General features: G+C 45.1%; 1 protein-coding gene across 2 annotated transcripts in view; it reads left to right on the forward strand.

Annotated features, from left to right (window-relative positions):
- Mfhas1 (malignant fibrous histiocytoma amplified sequence 1) overlaps window positions 1-16141 on the forward strand; it is a 92984-nt gene extending 76843 nt beyond the window's left edge. The window contains exons 2-4 of one of the 2 annotated variants that reach the window (XR_004943002.1): window positions 1052-1178; window positions 8014-8123; window positions 13511-16141. Coding sequence is in view for 1 of the 2 variants with exons in the window: in XM_036166494.1 (XP_036022387.1) it covers window positions 1052-1178; window positions 13511-13544 (161 nt within the window). In the remaining variant the exon portion in view is untranslated. The remainder of the gene's footprint in view (window positions 1-1051; window positions 1179-8013; window positions 8124-13510) is intronic. The other variant, XM_036166494.1, reaches the window with a different exon arrangement.

Consider the following 16141-nt stretch of genomic DNA (forward strand, 5'->3'; position numbering starts at 1 on the left):
GCAAATATGTAGCACACTGAGCCACCTTGCTGGTCCAGCTACAGGATTTGAAGCAAAAGAGCTTGCTGTCATTGGATGCATAGACTTTGGAGTCTCCAGAACTTGAAATGCTCATCAAAACTGATGAATAATATCAGTAGGGTCTTTCCCCCTATTTGGCATGCCTTTTGGGCCCTTGGTTTGAGTTATTTACTTCTAGGCTTATGCAGGGCCATCGGGCAAAGACAAGGACTGTCAGGAGCCAGCCTGGCACTGTCGGCTGAGTACTCTAAGCAGAGAAGACTGAAGGGCTGGGCCTGAGCACAGAAGGAAGAAGGACAAGCGCCCAGATGAGGGACCTGCCAGGAGAAAGCTAAGGGGTGGAAGTTGTTGCTTCTCCTGACGAGCTGCTGGTCTCATGGCAGACAGGTCATGTGCAGGTGTGCCCAGTGTCCGATTTCGTTTAGGTATTGCGTTAATCCATTAAGTTAATCACCTGTTTCTACTAGGCCCCATTAGACATGTGATAATACCATGTGCTTTCGACTCAGCCCTCAGGAAATCCTCTTGCTCCAGGAGGCTGGACTGTGGTTCTGCTGTTTACCATGTTAACACCTTAAACCTGCCACATGTCGAGATCATTTGCACAGAGCTTTGTTGCGAGCCTTCCAGCTCTGCTGAAACCCCATATGCCCAAATCTCAATTACAGGCTCCTCATTGGCAGCCTTTCCTGGGTGGCATGAAGATCTCAGGAATCATTCTGAAAAGAAAGGTGATCATGGCAGGTGCTTCCCTTGTCTGGAGGTCACACCGTCTTGTGACTACCATCATCATATGAGAGCCCTCTCTGTGGTGATGCACTGAGCATCCAGGCCACCGGAACTAAAACTCTGCAGTCCAGCAATGCTGGCTACATGTTGGTTCTCTGTCTCCATGTTTATAGACCATTTACTTCCTCACTACCGGCCTTCTGCCTCCCTTTCCGCTTTGAAAATGATGTATTTCTCTGTGTAAACAAGCTCCACTCTTTTGGACCTGTTTCCTGATGGGTTTTCTCTCTCTTCTTTGCAGGGGAGTTGCTGAGCCAGCCCAGGCCAGAAGGGGTGGCAGAGATTATCTGCCCCAAGAATGGCAGCGAGCGAGTGAATGTGGCCTTGGTTTACCCACCTACACCGACTGTGATCAGCCCCTGTTCCAAGTGAGTTCCCAAGTCCCGAGGGCAGACGCATCTCAAGCAGCAAAATAGAAATTTATTTTTCCTGCCTTTGTGTGTGATAGTTTACTTTGCTGATAAAGCCGACAATTTTTTAAAAGCTTCTCAGATGTATAATTCATAAACCACACAGTTTACTCATTTAAAATGCACGTAGAGCTCATTGGTTTTTAGTCTGTTTTATGGTATATACAGCCAAAAAAAAAATATGCCACCTCCATAACACTAATTCAGAGCTTTGTTGAAAGGCTGTTAGGGTTCACCTGAACCTCATCCTTGTCCCAAGTGAGAGTTCTTAACTGCCATTGCAGAATTAAGTGGGTTTCACTTCAAAGAACAGCAAGGGGCCATTAAATCAGAAAAGCCTGCAGAAAATCTATAATGATCTGATTTTGCAGGGGTCTCTTCATCTCTAATCCGTCCCAGAAAAGCAAAGGCTGTGGGCTGCCTACAACCTTCTCCCCAGATGGACTGACGGGGAATGCATGCTTGTAAATAAATATTCACACAGAATATATGCTGCACATCTACAGCAGACACTTCCTGTTGGCGCCAAGATTTTACTTGTATGTTTTTGTCATACTAGAAACCGAAGGGCCTGCTTCTTTACAGAGATGAAATGACTATAAGTTGGTAAATCAGCAACCACAGACCTTCCTGGACTGAAGCTCATTATCTTGGTGATAGTTCCGGTCGCTTATTAGCCAGGTGGCCATCATCATGCAGCATCTTGGTTTGCTGGCCAGATATGTGTCTCCCCTCCCTACACACGCGCGCGCGCACGCACACACACACACACACACACACACACACACACACACACTGGGCAAGGTTCTATCTGTAAGGCATTAGAAAGTTTGCATTTGAGAACTGTGACCTCTCTGTCATCCAGTCAATGTAGAGAGGAGGACAAAACCAGCCTTTCTGCACCAGGAACTTGCTGTCTGGTCACATGCCAGAGCTCTGTGGTAGGAGTGCCATCCAGGCAGGGGCGGCTCTTGTCCTGTGGTATACTTCCTCCACAGCCAGGTCTCCATGTTGTTGCAGTACATTTGAAGTGGAAGGCAAAACCTCCAGTTCCTCTAAACTGGGCAGCTCATTAGGCAAAGCCTCTCTAACATAGCTGTGCTGGAAACTAGCTGTACGTACCTGAGCGAAATACCTCTGTAGCACTTTTTCTCTAGAATGCAGCCAGCATCATCTATCCCTGAGGTGACCTTAAGGAACGGAGGTTTTGAGGAGCTTCTCCAATATCATAGTGGAACCACACAAGGAGCCCTTGTTAACTTGTGTCATCTCCCCTGCCCTGAACATATCACAACCCAGGAATTGCCAGCCTTGCAGTTTCTCTGAGTCTGTGCCTACTGCTCCCTGCCTTTCAGATACCCCAGGGTGGGACTAATGGGGTGTTAGAGAAGCAGCGGGGTTCAGGACACAGTACACTTTGTATTAATGTCAGTGTCCTGTGCCACCAGAGACACTAATCTCTTGTCGTCACATGGTCCGTGCTATTTAATAGACAAGATAGACACAGGAGTTAGAGATCGGCTTATGCAGACACCCTGGTGGCATAGAGCCAGAGTTATCAGGCCAGTCCCCTGGGCGGCTTCACATGCTGCCACAGAAAGACCCCATTTACCAACCTGGAGGAAAAAAAGAAAAAAACCATGTTATCAGCCTCTCCTTGACAATTTGCTGAATCTAAATGAACAACCAGCTTTAAATTTGGGCATCATCAGAATGGCCATTGGCTTAGACCTCTCTCGTTGCTGGAGGGAGGCACCACTGGGGACTGAACCCCTGTTGATATAGCAAATAATAGTGTCTTGGTGACATTATTCTCAGCTCTAGATGAAGGACTGTTCCCTAACTATGAACGTTTCGCATCTTTGGTGAGACAATTTTTTTCTTTTTTTTTTAAGTATGGAGACAAGGAGAAATGTCCACTCTCGTGACTGTGTGGATAAGAGCCTGTGCCTGTATAATGCAATCTGAAGCCAATGCCTTAAAGCATCCACAATCCATAGCCATGAGCACAAAACAAAAGCAAACTTTCAGGCCACATCGGGCCCACTGGAAGGTCTGGAGCATGATGATTAACAGTGGGTCCAAAACCACAGATAGCTGTCAAAGGGCGTAGCCATTGTGTCATGTGGTTTTGGCCCAAGGCTGAGGCTTGGTGTCCCCGGCACAGCCAGCAAACTAAGACTGAGCACTGTCCTTGCAGCTCCAGGCAGCTGACCTAAGTAGCTCACTGCAAAGTGATCTCTACCTCTATAGCAACCTATAAAATGTAGACAGATGGGCAAGATGGGACTGTCATCAGCAGAAAGTAGTTAGGTGTGCATCTTTGAAGAGACACTGAAGTCACTGGGCTGGTTCTAAAGTATGTTTGTTAGATTTTTATCTCCTGGGGTTGGGGATTTAGCTCAGTGGTAGAGCTCTTGCCTAGCAAACGCAAGGCCCTGGGTTCGATCCTCAGCTCAAAAAAAAACAAAAACAAAAACAAAAAACAAAAAAAAAAAAACCTTTCTTCTGGGCTTGAGAGATGGCTTAGAGGTTAAGAGCACTGACTGCTCTTCCAGAGGTCGTGAGTTCAATTCCCAGCAACCACAAGGTGGCTCACAACCATCTGTAATGAGATCTGGTGCCCTCTACTGACCTGCAGTCATACATGCTGTATACTAAATAAATAAATCTTTAAATTAAAAAAAAAAAAAAGATTTTATCTCCTTGATTTCCCTGCCCCTCTAAGGATGGCCTCTCAGCCAGGAGTCCTTCGCTTTCCCTGTTGGACCTTTAGAAAGCCAACTCCAGAGGAGAACCCAGTACCTGTGATGGTGTTGTCGGTCACTCCTGGCCCCTCCCCTCTTTGCTAAGATGATATTCGGTTCACTGTTCATGTCAAGGAAGGATGAAGAGTTCCAGGAAGGATTTTCATTATTATGCTAGGACACCAAGTGCTAACCAGTCTCAGGTGCCAGAATAAACCCCTGCACTGTGTCCTTGACCTCCATCTTTGAATGCTTTGAAACAGGTCTCTCCAAGCCATTATTTGCCGGTTTCCCCTCTCCTCAGGTATCAGAGACTTGACGTTTAATGGACTGCCTTTAGCCATAGGTGAAATAGTGATACAGTAGACTTTATAAACAAAAGAGAATCAATGGTCGTTATTTAGTACTTCCTTACGAACTCCAAACTTTTCTATTTCTCGCTTAAAACAAATACCAAGTATAAAAATTTAAAAACAACAACAAAAGCAAAGTATGTGTGTGTAGAGAGAGGTGACTGTGTGCCATTGCAGTAAGAGTGCCAGCCGCTCTTGGAGAGGATCCAAGATTGATTCCCAGCACCCATATGGGACAGCTCATGACAGCTGTAACTCCAGCTCCGGGACTCCCCTAGCCTTTACACCTGAATTCGTACACACACACACACACACACACACACACACACACACACACACACACACTTAAAAATAAAAAACAACAAAAATTTCCAGACATTTTTCCCCTATGGAAGAGAAGTGGTAAGTAAGGAGTAAATAGTAGGTTTTTAGATTGAGGGCTTATAGTCAGTCTTTGTTGAGGACTCTTTCTCCATGTGACTTACAGCTGTGACTTCTCTTGGTGGTGGGTGGTTGAGGCCTCTCCCAGCATCCCATTGAGAAGGTTTGGGGAATGGATGAAATGCTATTTTCCCCTTGCCCTTCTTGCTCCGGGGGAGAAACAGGTACCTAGCTAGAGGCGTCTTGTGCACTTTGCTAAGCTGTTCAGATATGAGTTATTTCTGCACTTTGGGAGTATGATTGTGAAGGATCCCTTTACAATCATGGGATCATGATTGTGGTCACGTCATGGGATGACCATGCATTTGACAGCAGACGTTCTCAGAAAACAAAACAAAACAAGTAAACAGCAACAACAAAAACTTTCTGGACACGGATTATGTCAGACACAGTTCTAAAGGTCTGTCAATGTCTAATTTACACAGTGCTTGATGGTTCCTGGTGTATTTTAGGTGGTAGGCCTTCTCCACTCCTTGCCACTGTCTTATTTTAAAGTATCTCCGTAACCCTCAGAAGAAATCCAGCGCTAATTGCCCTGACTGTGTCTAATCTAGTGTGGCACCTCATTTGTGCAGCCATTGTTTTTGTCTTGTTTTCCAGAGTGGTTCTGCTGGCTGATGTGTTGGCATTAAGCAAATTCTTAAGTTTGAAATATGTTTTCATAAATCCTTTGTGACTGGCACAGTTCGGTCCAGATGGAATGATGTGACTTGCACCATGTGTCACATGCGGCCCCTTTTTTCCCCGGGTGATGAAGGAGAGGCAGAGTGGCTTGGAGGGAGGTGAGGAGCGTCCTTCAGAACTTGCTAGTTGTAGCCTTTTGACAGCTCAGCCTCCAAGCTCGCTGCACGGTGGGTGTGAGGAGTTGATAACCACGTGGGAATTCTAACAAAGCCCCACCTCTCTTCCACACCAGAATCAGAAGAGAGTCAAGTCCTTGTATAAAGTGGCACAAGCTGGGCCTATGGTGCCTGATACTCGAGAGGATGCTGAGTTCTAGACCAGTCTGAGCTACAGAGTAAGACCCGGTCTTAGGGGGGAAAATTAGCTCATTAATGAAATAAAATGGCATAAAATGTGTATGCACTTTCTGCACACCCTCCCGTGTACTTTAAGTCGCCTCTAGATTACTTTGACACGTATTAGAAGTACTGTAGTTGTTACATCATATCATTTAGAGGATAATGGCAAGAGAAAGCATGTGGCCAGTAGACACACTGGCTCCATGCACCAGGGTTTCCAGTCTGCAGTTGGGTGGTGCTGAGGATGCCGAGTCTCAGGATGGAAGGGCGGAAGGAAGCTGACTGGACTCTTAGTGGGAACAGTAGAGAGAAAGGCAAAGCTGATTTTTTTTTTTTACACCTTAAACAATATCTTTATTAACTTTTGATAATTTCATATGGACATATCCCTTTGTATCCCCCAATTCTTCCCCTAGTTGTTTTATGCCCAGATCCATTCCCCAACCCCTCCAACTTTGAGCCCTCTTGTTTTTGTTTGTTTTAAGTAACCTACTAAGCTGCCAATATAATCTTGGGTTTGGAGGCCATCTGATAGGACCACACCCTTAAAGAAAACTGACTCTCCCCCAGAAGTTATCAGCTGTCAGCAGAGAATTATCTCAATGTGGTAGATGATAGTTAATGTAGAAATTCACATCTGGTCAAGGTGCAGAGAATAAATGTCTGAGTACTCTGTTACAAATGGGACTTCTGTATCACACTCCTCCCCACAATGTTTAGGGACCATCGTAAGGGGTCAGAATGATTGTAAGAGTCAGAGGTAGGGACGAACCAGAGCAAAAAAAGGTTGAGAGAGAGAGGGAGGGAGGGAGGGAGGAAGGGAGGGAGGGAGGGAGGGAGGGAGGGAGAGAGAGAGAGAGAGAGACAGAGAGAGTGAGTGAGTTAGTTAGTTTTGAAATGCATCTCTCAGCTCTGCCCTCTATTATTACCTTCTGAATAAGAGAGGGTCACTGCACTCACAAACTCACAACTACTGTGGTTACCTGCACAAGATCAAGCTGGTCAGCATTCCAGAATTGTTTACATTTTTGTTTGTGAATCTCTAGTTCTGTACAGTCTCTCTTCTGGTTGAGACTCTTAATGTTCTAGTCTGCGGGCGTGTTACTTTCTGGGCAAATGGCAGATGGCCATCCACACTTCATTTTTCAAGTGTCCTGCACCTAAAAACTGTTTCTTTTTCTTTCCAAAGAAATTCTGACCCATGCCTCCTCTACTAACTAAACTGTGTGTACTGTTATAAACTGACTGCTAACCCCAACTTGGCTACTGATTCTCTTGTAATGAGCAGAAAGAAGTCAACAGGCTAGCCAACAAACAAACAAACAAACAACTACTTTACCTCCCAGCATACTGGCATGCTGCCCATGTTCTTTTGTGTGGTTCCTTTAGTGGGCTGACCCTGGAACATGCAGGATATAGGACTGCCTAATTTTATTTCTTAATAGTTGACCTTTCTCTTGTGGTGCTATTGTGTCTGTGTGCTCCATCACCAGGGAAGGGGTGAAAGTTCATGGAGAATAAAGAGGTTAGTTCTGACTTTGGCAGATGGCGTGTTAAATAGAATTAACAAAAAATGTTGAGCATAGCATTTACACTTTCTAGAATGTATTAACAATAGAAAGCAGAGATGAGATATACATTTCAAAACTCTTATTTTTGTTGTTGTTTTGAAAAACCTTGATGATTGCTTGTGTGCAGGAGAGCTCATATCCCAGCAAGAGCCCTGCTCCATACCAGTTTCTTTTGCTATTCTAAAAAGTAGTTATTGTTTCATGCAGGAAATTCTGCAGTGACGTCGTTATGACATAAAGATACTTAAGACCCACTGAAATATCCTTTCATATATGAAAGTAGGGCGAAGACTGTGACTTTCATCTCACCAAGTAATTAAGCAAATATTTCAGTCTCCCTGGCTTAGTTAATATGGATTTGAAAACATATTTTAAGGAGAAATGGAATGATCTGAATTTGGCGTTATCACAATGGACTATATTCATTGACTACAAAATTTTAAAACAGAGTGGGGGTTGGGGTTCTGGTATTTACAGCTAAGTGTAGAGGCTGCCTGTCTGGAGGCTCTCCGTCAGTATGATTTATTTATTTTGCCCTTGGCAAGGAGGGACTAGCCCACTGCTTGGCTGCCTTTCCCGGCTGGGAGGAATTGTGTTTCTTGAATCCTGCCGTCTCCCATCAGCCACATTGATCCTGGAATTCTCCCCTCTCTGCTTAGGTATCTCCATACTTTCTTGGACAATTAAGTGGAAAGGATGGTGCTCCTTTCCATCTGCTACCATTTTTACTGTACCCAATCTGTGACTTTAGGAGCACCAAGTTTTAAGGGTAAGTCTCTGGGAACCACAGAGTCTCTTGAATGGGTCTGGACCTGACAACCTGGAGAACTTAGAGAGGAGACGGGGTGGGTTGGGAGTGAAGAGTGTCCATAGGACAGAAAGCCCGAGACACTCTACACTTTATTTGTGTAGAGTCACTCATGCTTGGCATAGAGAAACAGCAAAATACCTGATTCCTCACTTAACTTACAATAGTATGATGAGTCAGTAATCTTAGATCCATGTTGGAAAAAAAAGTGTTGTTGTTTTTTTAAATTTACCTTATTGTACAGACTATAACACCAGAAAGAAGGCAACTTGGTTAATACCTCACCTAACTCTGTGAAAACAATGTTTATTTTCTCAAGGTTGTTTGAGCTCTGGGATTCTACTGTACTAGCTTGAACCAACCTCTCTCCTTCCTTCTTTCTTTCTCTCTCTCTTGTCTCTCTTTTCTTCCTCCCTCCCTCCCTTCCCCTCCCTCTTTCTCTCTTTCCTCCTTTTCTTTCTGTTTTTAGACAGTCTTGCTATGTAGTCCAGACCAGTATATAATTTGCCATCTCCTGCCTATGCCTCCTGAGTTCTTGGATTACCGACACAGACTACCCAGCCTGGCTACTGAGTCTTTGCTGTTTGTTAGTACTGTGATGTTACATCTGTAAAAATGTAGATTACGAAGGTACTTATTTCATGAGATTGTCTCATGAAAGAGGCAATTTCAAACACAGCATTTGATATAATTACATAGAGCAAATATATGCTCAATAAATATATCTGCTTGTTGTTTCTACTGGGAACATATGGCCAACATGTCTGGACCGCCTAGACAGTAAAAACTATAAACAAAATGTTTCCACAATCTACCCACTGGCGTATCGAGACACTTATTAATTAAAGGGTCTGCCAATAGAAGGCTGATGTGTATGCTGGGTGGGTAAGCGAGGAAATTGGCTTCCCTTCACCATTGTTGAGGAAGAATAAGTGCAAACTTGTTTCTAGGTGTCCTCAGCGCCTACTCCGGTTATTATAAGAAGGAGGTGTTGGTGTGTTGTGCTGTCTTTCATATTGTAGACACTCACACCTGTATGCCTGGACAGAATTCCTCAGAGGAAAGGTCCCTGACACATTGATCCATTTAGTAATCCTGTAAGGCATAGAAAGCAGAGAATACTGCGTCTCACCCAGTGGTGTCCCCCCAACCCCAGCTCCCGAGTACACCGGCCTGCCATTCGCCCCACTTTCCAAGGCTTCAATGCAGTTTCCACGGTGCCAGTGTTCTCATTTCTGTGTCTATTTAAAATGCAGTGTGTTCCCACTCTGATGGATAATAAGGCCAACAGACCAGCAGACAATTAACACTGCAGAGAAGGGGGCCAGCCACACAAGGGAAGCCTGGGCTTGCTCGTGGGACAGAGGCAGGAGGAACTATGGCAAGGCTGGCATGAAAGTGTAGGATTGGCTGGTATGGATACAGAGGCCATTGCTAGTTGTCTGTTGTCAGGCTCTGGAGAGATTAGGGCAGGACAGTGAGTCAGGGTGGGAAAGCCAATAAAGGACGTGGGTGGGATCTGAGTTATGACCTGGCTAGCTTGGGTGTGGAAGACAATACTGGCGGGCAAGTTCATGATGGTCTCTAGGACGTAGATTCCTCCAGCAAGACCAGTCCCACCAGGATCAATGCCCTCTACACACATCTCAAAACACAGAAAATGAAAGCTGTACAAGTTACACACACTATGGCTTCACTGTCAGTCTAGACAGCTAAATATTTTGAGCTATCAGTTCTCTTTGTATCCAGAGTTGGGGCAGGTGCTCTAACCTGGGAAGAATATAGATCTAAGCCCCAGTAGAGCCTTCTCAATTGCTCACCTATGTACCGGCATCCTCTCTGGCAGCCCCATGAATGAACTGTGGGCTTCATGGTAAAGAACTGAATCCACTCCCTTCTTCTCCCAGGATGCTCCATTTCTCCAAATCTGTCCTGGGTGATGGTAGAATTTTGTGCCTGTCTGACCATGCTAGGAATCTGTCAGTGTCAATGGCTTCTACCTATATAACCTGTCACCAGACACCATCCCCATCTTATCAATATGCCTTGACATGAGTGAACCCTTTCTTTAGCTCTCTGAATCCCTCTGCCTCCCTATCCACCAAGATGCCTGTCACTGAGACTCAACCTATCTAGTCTTCATGGCCTTCAAACTGATACTTTTAAAAAATATTTATTCATTTTCTTTTATGCATATGTGTGTTTTACCTGCACATGTGTCTATATACCACATGTGTGTCTGGTTCCCTTGCAGGCCAGAAGAGGGTATTGGATTCTCTAGAACTGGAGTTACAGACATTTGTGAGCTGCCATGTGGGTGACATTAATTGAACCAGGCTCTTCTGGAAGAGCAGCTAGGGGTTTTAATCACTGAGCCATCTCTTTCCAGCCCTCATTCCAATATTTATCTTTTAATGTCACATAGCTCCCTTTTAAAAGTCTTGAGTAACTTCCTGGTGATTACAGACTTCATTTCAAAATCCTAGGCATGGTTTTCAAGGCTCTTGATGGTCAGTCTCTTTTCGAACTTAAGAGATAGCCTCTTACTTGAGGGGCAGTTGCCCACAGTGGCCCCTGGCTAGCTCTCAAGGCCTCAGCTAGCTGCCACCTGGCTCCCTTACCTATGAAAGTCTATTGTCTCTTTTCAGGGAAGCCATTCCCAATATTTCTAACTTAATTATTTTGTCCTGCACACTTCTTTGTTTTACGCTGTTTAATACTATACTATCATAGGAAGGCGCTCACAGTATCTTGACTACTTTTTGTCTGTGGCCTTGCTCCTACCTTATTCTTTATTTGTGTAGTTTTGTTGAGTATTTGCACACTAGTGGGCATTGTGGGAAGTTTCGGGAAGTAACCTGCCCATAAGAATCACAGAGTGGGAATCAAAGAAGTACCCAGACAAAGGCATGCCAGATTGAAATAGAAATTTGACGACAGGTTATGAATAGCACTGAGAATAGGAGTAGGAAAAAATCAGGTCAAGGTCCAGGAAGTGTCATTTGGGGTGGACCTTGAAGAGCTGGGGTGGCTCATGGAGATGGAAAAGCAGGTAGAGAAGGTTGGAGATTTGATGGATGAAAGGTATGATCGTGGTGTCCTGGTTTCTTTTCCCATTGCTGTGATACAATACCCTGACCACAGCAGCTTAAGGGAGAAAGGATTTGTTGTGACTCATGGTTCGAGATATCGTTCATCATGGAGGAGAAGTGAATGCAACAAGATCTCAAAGCAGATGGTCAATAGCAACCACAGTCAAGAAACAGAAAGCTTGGCCAGGCTGGGGTGGCACTTGGGAGGCATTTGGAGGCCCACAGAGGTTTCCTAGTGAGATCTAAGCTTGCTTTACCCAGCAGGGCTGCATTAGAGGATTGCTTGACCACGTGTGTGGTTACCAGGTGATTGGAAGGGGCTGCACTTGCCTGTGCTAGCGGGGAGGTCTTTTGCTCCACCCATTGGCATTCCTATAAAAAAAAACCCTTTAGAAGAGACAGAAAGGGCCAGTGGATGTTGATCCAGGCCCTCCCGAAGCTATCCTGTGTTTCTGTCTGTCTTCTCTCCCCTCTATTTTTCTATCTAAATATTTCTCATCCCTCTCTCCTCAAGAGTACCCTGGGGGAAAAAGTGAAAGCGGGCAGGAGGATCTGAGTTCGAGAGCAGCCTGGTCTATAGAGCGAGTTCGAGGACAGCCAGAGCTACACAAAGAAACCCTGTCTCAAACAAACCGGAAAAAAGAAAGGAAGGAAGGAAGGAAGGAAGGAAGGAAGGAAGGAAGGAAGGAAGGAAGGGGGAGGGAGGGAGAGACAGACAGACAGACAGACAGACACAGGCAGGCAGTGAGTGCTGCTCAGTTCTCTACTTACACTGTCCAGAATCCTAGCCAGGGAATGGTCCCACCCACAGTGGGCAGGTCTTTCCCTCTCAGTTAATGTAATCAAGATCATCTCCTCCAGGCCCTTCTCTCTGTTGATTCCAGATTCTGCCAAGTTGACAGTTAACATGAACCATCACAGTGTGGGAAATGCTGCATGTGCTAACGTGGAATGTTCCCTGGAGCAGCCTTGGTTAGGTGATCTTGGGTTTCTCAGACTTCCATGTGGCTCAGGGGAGCAGACAGCAGACACAACTGTCTGCATTTCTGGAAGTTCATTCTGTTCAGCTGAGGGAAAAATAGTTACTGCCCCATGAACCGAGAGCTGGCAGCCACACCGCTCCATTCACTTCCTGAGTGAGACATGTGTTTCTACATGGCCATCCTCTTACAGTTAGGTATATCATAGTCTCACCAGAATTTGAGACAGTTTCAAAACCTTCCCTGCCAGGAGTTTATTATATTACTAGGTTTGCATACATTTTCTTATGACTGAGTGCCAATGAAATGTGAAACTCTTCAGGGTCTCAAATAGCCAACATCTCTTTTACCCATCAGTCACACTTAGGAGTCTTGCTTGCATTGAACAAAGCATAGCTATACCGTCACCCTTGGGCATCTCACCTCAGGACCTGGTGGGATTGGTAAAACTTTGAAAAACTGGGCAGCGATGTACTACAAGGATAAGTGCACCTCTGGTATATGAGTAATAAACAGAAGGCTTCTGGTTTGGGTGATAGTGATATGAAGATGATTGAGATTATTCTTCTGAGGGGTAGAGGGGCATATTAGGTGGATAGTGAGTTACCAGCCTCGTGAAATAAAGTAGTATTGAGAGAGACGGAGTTGGAGAACAGACCACAGCCCTGTTCCTTATGCCCTTGTCATTAGAACACTTAGAAAATTCATTGCATAGTCCTGTAGAAAGCCAGAATAAAAGCCGCAGACATCTGACCTTCCCGCCCCGTTGTTCTGATCAAATGCCGCTGTTCAGTTGGCTGGGAATGTTTTCATCCCATGCTTAGACACCCTGGATTTAGGCTGACACCCTTGCTTGTAACACGCTAAATAAAAGCATGCTTAGTGGTGGTAGACAACTACACTCAGGTTGAGGCATGCATTTCTGAGCCTGGGGTGGCAGGAGGAGGGGGTGGGCATTATTTATGTATCCACCTGTGTTTACTGAGGAAGTGAGGCTGTGTTTAGAGGCTGTGTTTGTTCATTACGAAGCTAGCTCATCTGTAAAGCTCATCCGGTCTGGTAAGTGGTCATAGCCATGAGTGTCGGTCCTCATTGATGCCGGACCTATGCTTAGCATCGCCTAATCTAACCGCTAAAGGGACTGCTTGCTTGGCCTGATCATAGAGAATTCTAGTAGACTTGGAAATCTGTGCAGACTCCGTAATGTCATCCCTCTCTTTCCTCATGATTGAAACTGTTGTTCTCCTGTGTCACTTTCTTTTCTCGTCCCCTCTAGGAAGAACGTTGGTGAAAAGCACAGAAACCAGTGACATCCGTGGCTGTGGAATTTCCATGGAGTCAACAGAGCATGGGAACTGACTGGGACATCTTTTGCCCCTGGTGAGCCCGCCATGTTCCCTAGCGCCTTTGGGGCCCAGGGTGAGACCATGCACCAGGTGCTTGCAGAGGACCCTTGGAGGGGGTTGGAGGGGGCTGGGAAGATGGGAAAGAACATTGGAGCAAACGTTTCACAACCTGAACCTCAGAACTGTGATCCTCCAAGGAGAGAGCTACTTGAAGAAAAGTTAAAAAAAAAATGTCGAATGGCTTCTCAGGGATTTTGTTTTCCGTGTACACATAAGCCATAGTTCCAGTCCAGGTGGCAGCGTCTAGCGCACTCAGATTTCAGTTCTGTTCAATGTGAAGGAGGGATCGACTGATGTTCATTGCTGTTCTGTCACGAGTGTAAAATATGTATATGTTAATCTTTATTTTTGTAATATGCAAATACATTTAAATTTATACAGTTTGACGCTTCTAGCATTAGTTAACACTGGGTGCAATATTCTGCATGAGAACTGTGCCAAGATGGGGCTGGTGTCTTCTTTTAGTGTTAGACCTTTTGTTCTTTTGTCGTCCCTTAGACCTAACCCGCCTTCTCCACTGAAAAGGAAATGGAGATCTAACCTCTCCCTGTTAGTCCATGGATGGATTCAGTGTTGGTTTCTAGAACTCTCTGATAATCACCAGGAACATGCAGCCCATTGAGACAGAGCCCCTCCCATCTTTTCATTACACCCCCTGCACGGTAGTCACTGGACATGATGGTAGAATGGTTAGTTCTCTCTCCCTACCCATCACCACTGCTGAGGCAGAGGGAGGCCTTCCTCGGGGCCAAATGAGGTGATGAATCCATGAAAACCTGAGTCTTGGAACAATTTGAGATAATCTGAGGTCAGTTCTCAATCTTGCAGTGATTCTGTTATGCACCTTTTCCTAGAACAGTGGGCATGGTTTAGCAGAACCCCATGTGAACTTCCACATCTGCCCATGGACCTGCAGGTAGGAGCATGCTTTCACGGAACTCCGTGCCTCATGGGCTGTTGATTCATTCAGAGTCACTTGGAAGACATCTGCTGCCAAGATCTAGTAAAACCCTTGTTTTAAAATCTCCAGGAGGTAAACACTTAAAAAGCGAACCCTGAAAATCACTCTCTAGTGTCCTCCTAGTTGGGGCCAAACAGCATATGCTGTCATAGTAACACATTCTCTGAAGAACATAAAGGATTCTGTTTACATCTGCCTCCTCGGTGTGTTGACAGGAAGCATGTAAAACTAACTGTTCCCCACAAGAAAAGTGAGTCAGCTGGTCCTACTCTTTTGCTTGTTTATAAAGTATCAACTCTTGGAATGCCACCACACACGCAGTCACCACGCATCTTTAAGAGAAATGCAAGCAGGCGGCTGCACCGTGAGAAATTACCCATCAATTTGTGTAGAATCTCTTCCGTTGACTTCCCTGCCTCCTGCCCCCCTCCAGCCTGTTCCACGAATGTGATTTCTTAGAAATCGAATGGAGTGGGAATCCTCTCTTTTTGTGTTTTGAATACTTAGCTATGACAAGTCCAGTTGGAGATATCCTTTTAGAACACAGTCGCAGGATGGATCAGAATTGGATCTTTCTTTTGTCACAGTTCTCATGTATGCATATGTGTGTGCAAGTATAAACCGAAGGGTTAATGTCTTGTTGCTTTTTGGACCACTGAATTGTTTGGGCCATAGGGTTTTTTTGTTTGTTTGTTTGTTTTTAATTGGCACCAGTCAATTCTGACACTGTCAATCAAGAAACTTTGACCAGTCTTATAATGTTGTGTATGACTTTGGGCTTACTCCCCAGAGGGCCATGTTAAATAAAAATAAGGCTCCTTGGGGAGCACACCCTGCAAATGGTTGCTATTTTCATAAACACAGCTGCCCATGTTCTGAATAACTGCTACGTCTTGACAAGTGATGTTTTGTATTGTCATCTGAACCCTAGAGAAGCAGTGTAGATGAGGGAGCCTTGGTCGTCACGTGTGTTGTGGTCAGGGTCGGCATGCTCAGAAGGTCACGGGCATGAAAAAAGCTCCAGCGAACGATGAGAATTTGCCTCAGTGTGGAGGGAGGCTTGGAGATGCAAAAGCCACTCCGCTCAAGAGGAATGTCAGTGTCTGCGTAGGAAATTCTGTTTCCTGTTTCAACACCTGGGAAGACTCAGCGGCCAGCAGCTGAGGGGCCGTCCACTAAGCACAAGCAGCATTGTTCTACCCCAGGAGCCCCTTGCCTGTCAGATGCTCTCCAAGTCTGTTATGGTTTCTATTCCTGCAACTATAGTGGTATCCAAACCACTTCCTGGGATTGTAAAAGTGATGCCAGAATAAATGTTTCCCCCTTCCAAGGAAAGAAAAAAAAAAAAAAGACAGTGCTCATATTTGACATGTGTACTGGACTCTTGAATGAATAAAGAGGAAAGGCTTGACGTGATTCCAATGGAGTGTGTGTTTTCCATGCTGCAGTCTGTGAATTGTAATTGTGGTTTCCCAGTTCATTGTCCTAACTGGGCAGAAATTAAAAAAAAAAAAAAAATCAATAAAAATACAGTGAAATG

This window comes from Onychomys torridus, chromosome 17 (assembly GCF_903995425.1).
Source record: "Onychomys torridus chromosome 17, mOncTor1.1, whole genome shotgun sequence".
Lineage (NCBI taxonomy): Eukaryota > Metazoa > Chordata > Mammalia > Rodentia > Cricetidae > Onychomys > Onychomys torridus.